General features: G+C 40.5%; 1 protein-coding gene across 1 annotated transcript in view; it reads left to right on the top strand.

Annotated features, from left to right (window-relative positions):
* LOC104539631 (Y+L amino acid transporter 2-like) overlaps positions 1-2363 on the top strand; it is a gene marked incomplete at its 3' end in the record, with an annotated part of 12606 nt that overhangs the window by 1850 nt on the left and 8393 nt on the right. The window contains exon 2 of the mRNA XM_010183215.1: positions 1381-1506. Coding sequence (XP_010181517.1) covers positions 1381-1506 — 126 coding nt within the window. The remainder of the gene's footprint in view (positions 1-1380; positions 1507-2363) is intronic.

Here is a 2363-nt window from a genome sequence, read left to right as displayed (position 1 = left end):
AGGAATGATCATTATATAACCTGCTGGGGTTTTTTATATACCAGAATAAAACCAAAACTATGTCCCTATTGCAAAACATTAATATATTAATAGGAAATAGTGAGGGCAAATCAGGTCCTGTCTCTGTAAACAGGTCTATTACTACTTTGGCATCTGTCAGGACACTGTCAAATATGTAAAGTCGCTCATGGCTTGCCTTGAATGAAGGCAAGAATTTCCATGAGCATCTGTGGTTGGATGCTGATTTCCGTACTATATAGAAAAGTTTCTAAATAGTTTTCATTTTAAGCATTACAAACCACTTTTTCTTCCTTTCAAAACTGAAGTGTAGATTACAGTCAGGTCAGAGAAACAGATGCAAAGACCAACAAGCCTGCTAAAGAAGGAAGAGCCTATTACAATCCATGCTTGGGAGCACTCTGGACCACCCGTGCTGCATTTGTCCTGCTGTCTTGTCCAGCAGCTGGGCTTTGCACTTGGTACCTATGCATACCCTTTCTTTCCTTTCCTCATCTACCTCTGTTTTGAATTGTGGAGTTGTAAGAGAGAGAAGTTGCCTGTGAGGCTGTGTGTGTGGTAGAGCGAGAGGAGATGGGCACATGTCTCAGTCCCCTGGGCCTGCCACCAGCTCAGCAGCAGCGCTGTTCACAGTATTTTATCTGCTCATTGGGGTTTAACTTCTGAATGCGAAGAATATGGCAGGAGAAGGAAAGGAGAGCAAGTTGATCCCACCCACACTGCTTTGTTATTTCTATTAGATTCTGTCAAAATTGAGGCTTGAGAAAACTCTGTAAGTACTCCTGTAATCCTCAGGCTCGGGGTCAAAGCGTGGGTGGCACAGCTCCTAAGCCATGGGTGCAGAGTAACAGCCTGGCTTAATTCAGTGCCTTGTCCACAGCATCTGAACTGTTTGGTTCAGAAGCCATCCTTATTCTGTATGTAGACTAGAGCTCAAATTGACAGGGAGATAGATATTCAGGAAAAACTTCAGCACAAATAAAAGATTTGGAGAAATCTCACTTTCTGCATGTGAGCAACTCTGCTGGCTTTAGTGAAATTTAAAAATTATTCAAAAGGAGCAGGAGTTGAGTTGGTCCTAAAATTCAAAATCTGATGTGTTTTGTCTCACTCACTATCATGAAAACAGTATCCTCCAAAAAAACCTATTGGGTTACTTTTAAATCAGGTATTTCATTGTCTTTTCCAACTGAAACCATTCCATGATTCATTTTAATAAATCTAGGTGGTCCTAAAATGATGAAATTTTATTCTGTTTTATTTCCTGAAAGAGGGATGCTATCTGGAAGGCTGTATTTGAAATGTGCTTTATGTGATGTAAAATATCAGTGCTCCTCTCATGTGCATTCTTTTTCTTTACAGGTTCCTTAACATTTATTAATTGTGTTAATGTGAAGTGGGGAACCCGTGTACAAGATATTTTCACATATGCGAAAGTCATGGCTCTTATCTTGGTGATAGCTGTTGGCCTTTACAAAATTGGTAAAGGTAAGAATATTTTTTATTTACTTAAATTCTTAAAAAGGAACTGCATATGAGTTTCAAAATCAGAAGATCAGATTCCTTAAGAATTACATGTGAAGTGCTATTTATTCTGTAAAAAACTGTCTGCCACAGGAAGATTAGAGGAATTTTATGGCTTGTTAAGCAATGGAGATTTAATTATGCTTCTACCCTTAGTGTGGCAAACCAACACACACCAAGTTCTGCATTACTCGGGCTGAATAGCAAATAGTAGCAGAACTAACATCAGTTCAGTACTAACTTGTTTAAAGTCATCCTGGATGTCTCTGACTCATGCTCATTAAAGGCTAGCGTTGCTCTTTGTCCTGTGACGGGACAGCACAGCAGAAATTGCTGGACACATCCTTCACATCACTCCTTAACCCAGCTCTCCCAGCCCTGCCCATAGCAGACAGCTGCCGCAGCGCCCTTCGAGGGAGAGGATCGGGTGGGAGGGACTCATCCTTCCCTTCAGCGGAGAGAGGGCGTGCTTGATCCTAGCAACAAGGGAGAATGCTGTAATACTGCGGTCCTGTGAATCACTATGATACCGTAAGAGATCACAGGACAGATGAGCCACTCATATCAGCAGTGACTGGACTGAACTGAACACACTGAACAGCTGGAGACTGGTTTATTCCGGTACTACCCCTGATCTTTGCATATAACAATAGATTTGATTTTATTAGTTTGGGCCCCTGGTACAGTGAAATCTCTTCCAACTCTACCTCTGTTGCTTAGTTACTAAGGTTTCTTCATTTTACTTTCACATTAAATTCCTAAATAGCCATTGTATCTTTAGTACAGTTAAAATAAAGATTTTCTCTCTTCAATTTAGAAAT

This window comes from Mesitornis unicolor, unplaced genomic scaffold (assembly GCF_000695765.1).
Source record: "Mesitornis unicolor isolate BGI_N332 unplaced genomic scaffold, ASM69576v1 scaffold7144, whole genome shotgun sequence".
NCBI classification, from domain to species: Eukaryota; Metazoa; Chordata; class Aves; order Mesitornithiformes; family Mesitornithidae; genus Mesitornis; species Mesitornis unicolor.
This window is presented reverse-complemented; position numbering and strand designations above follow the sequence as displayed.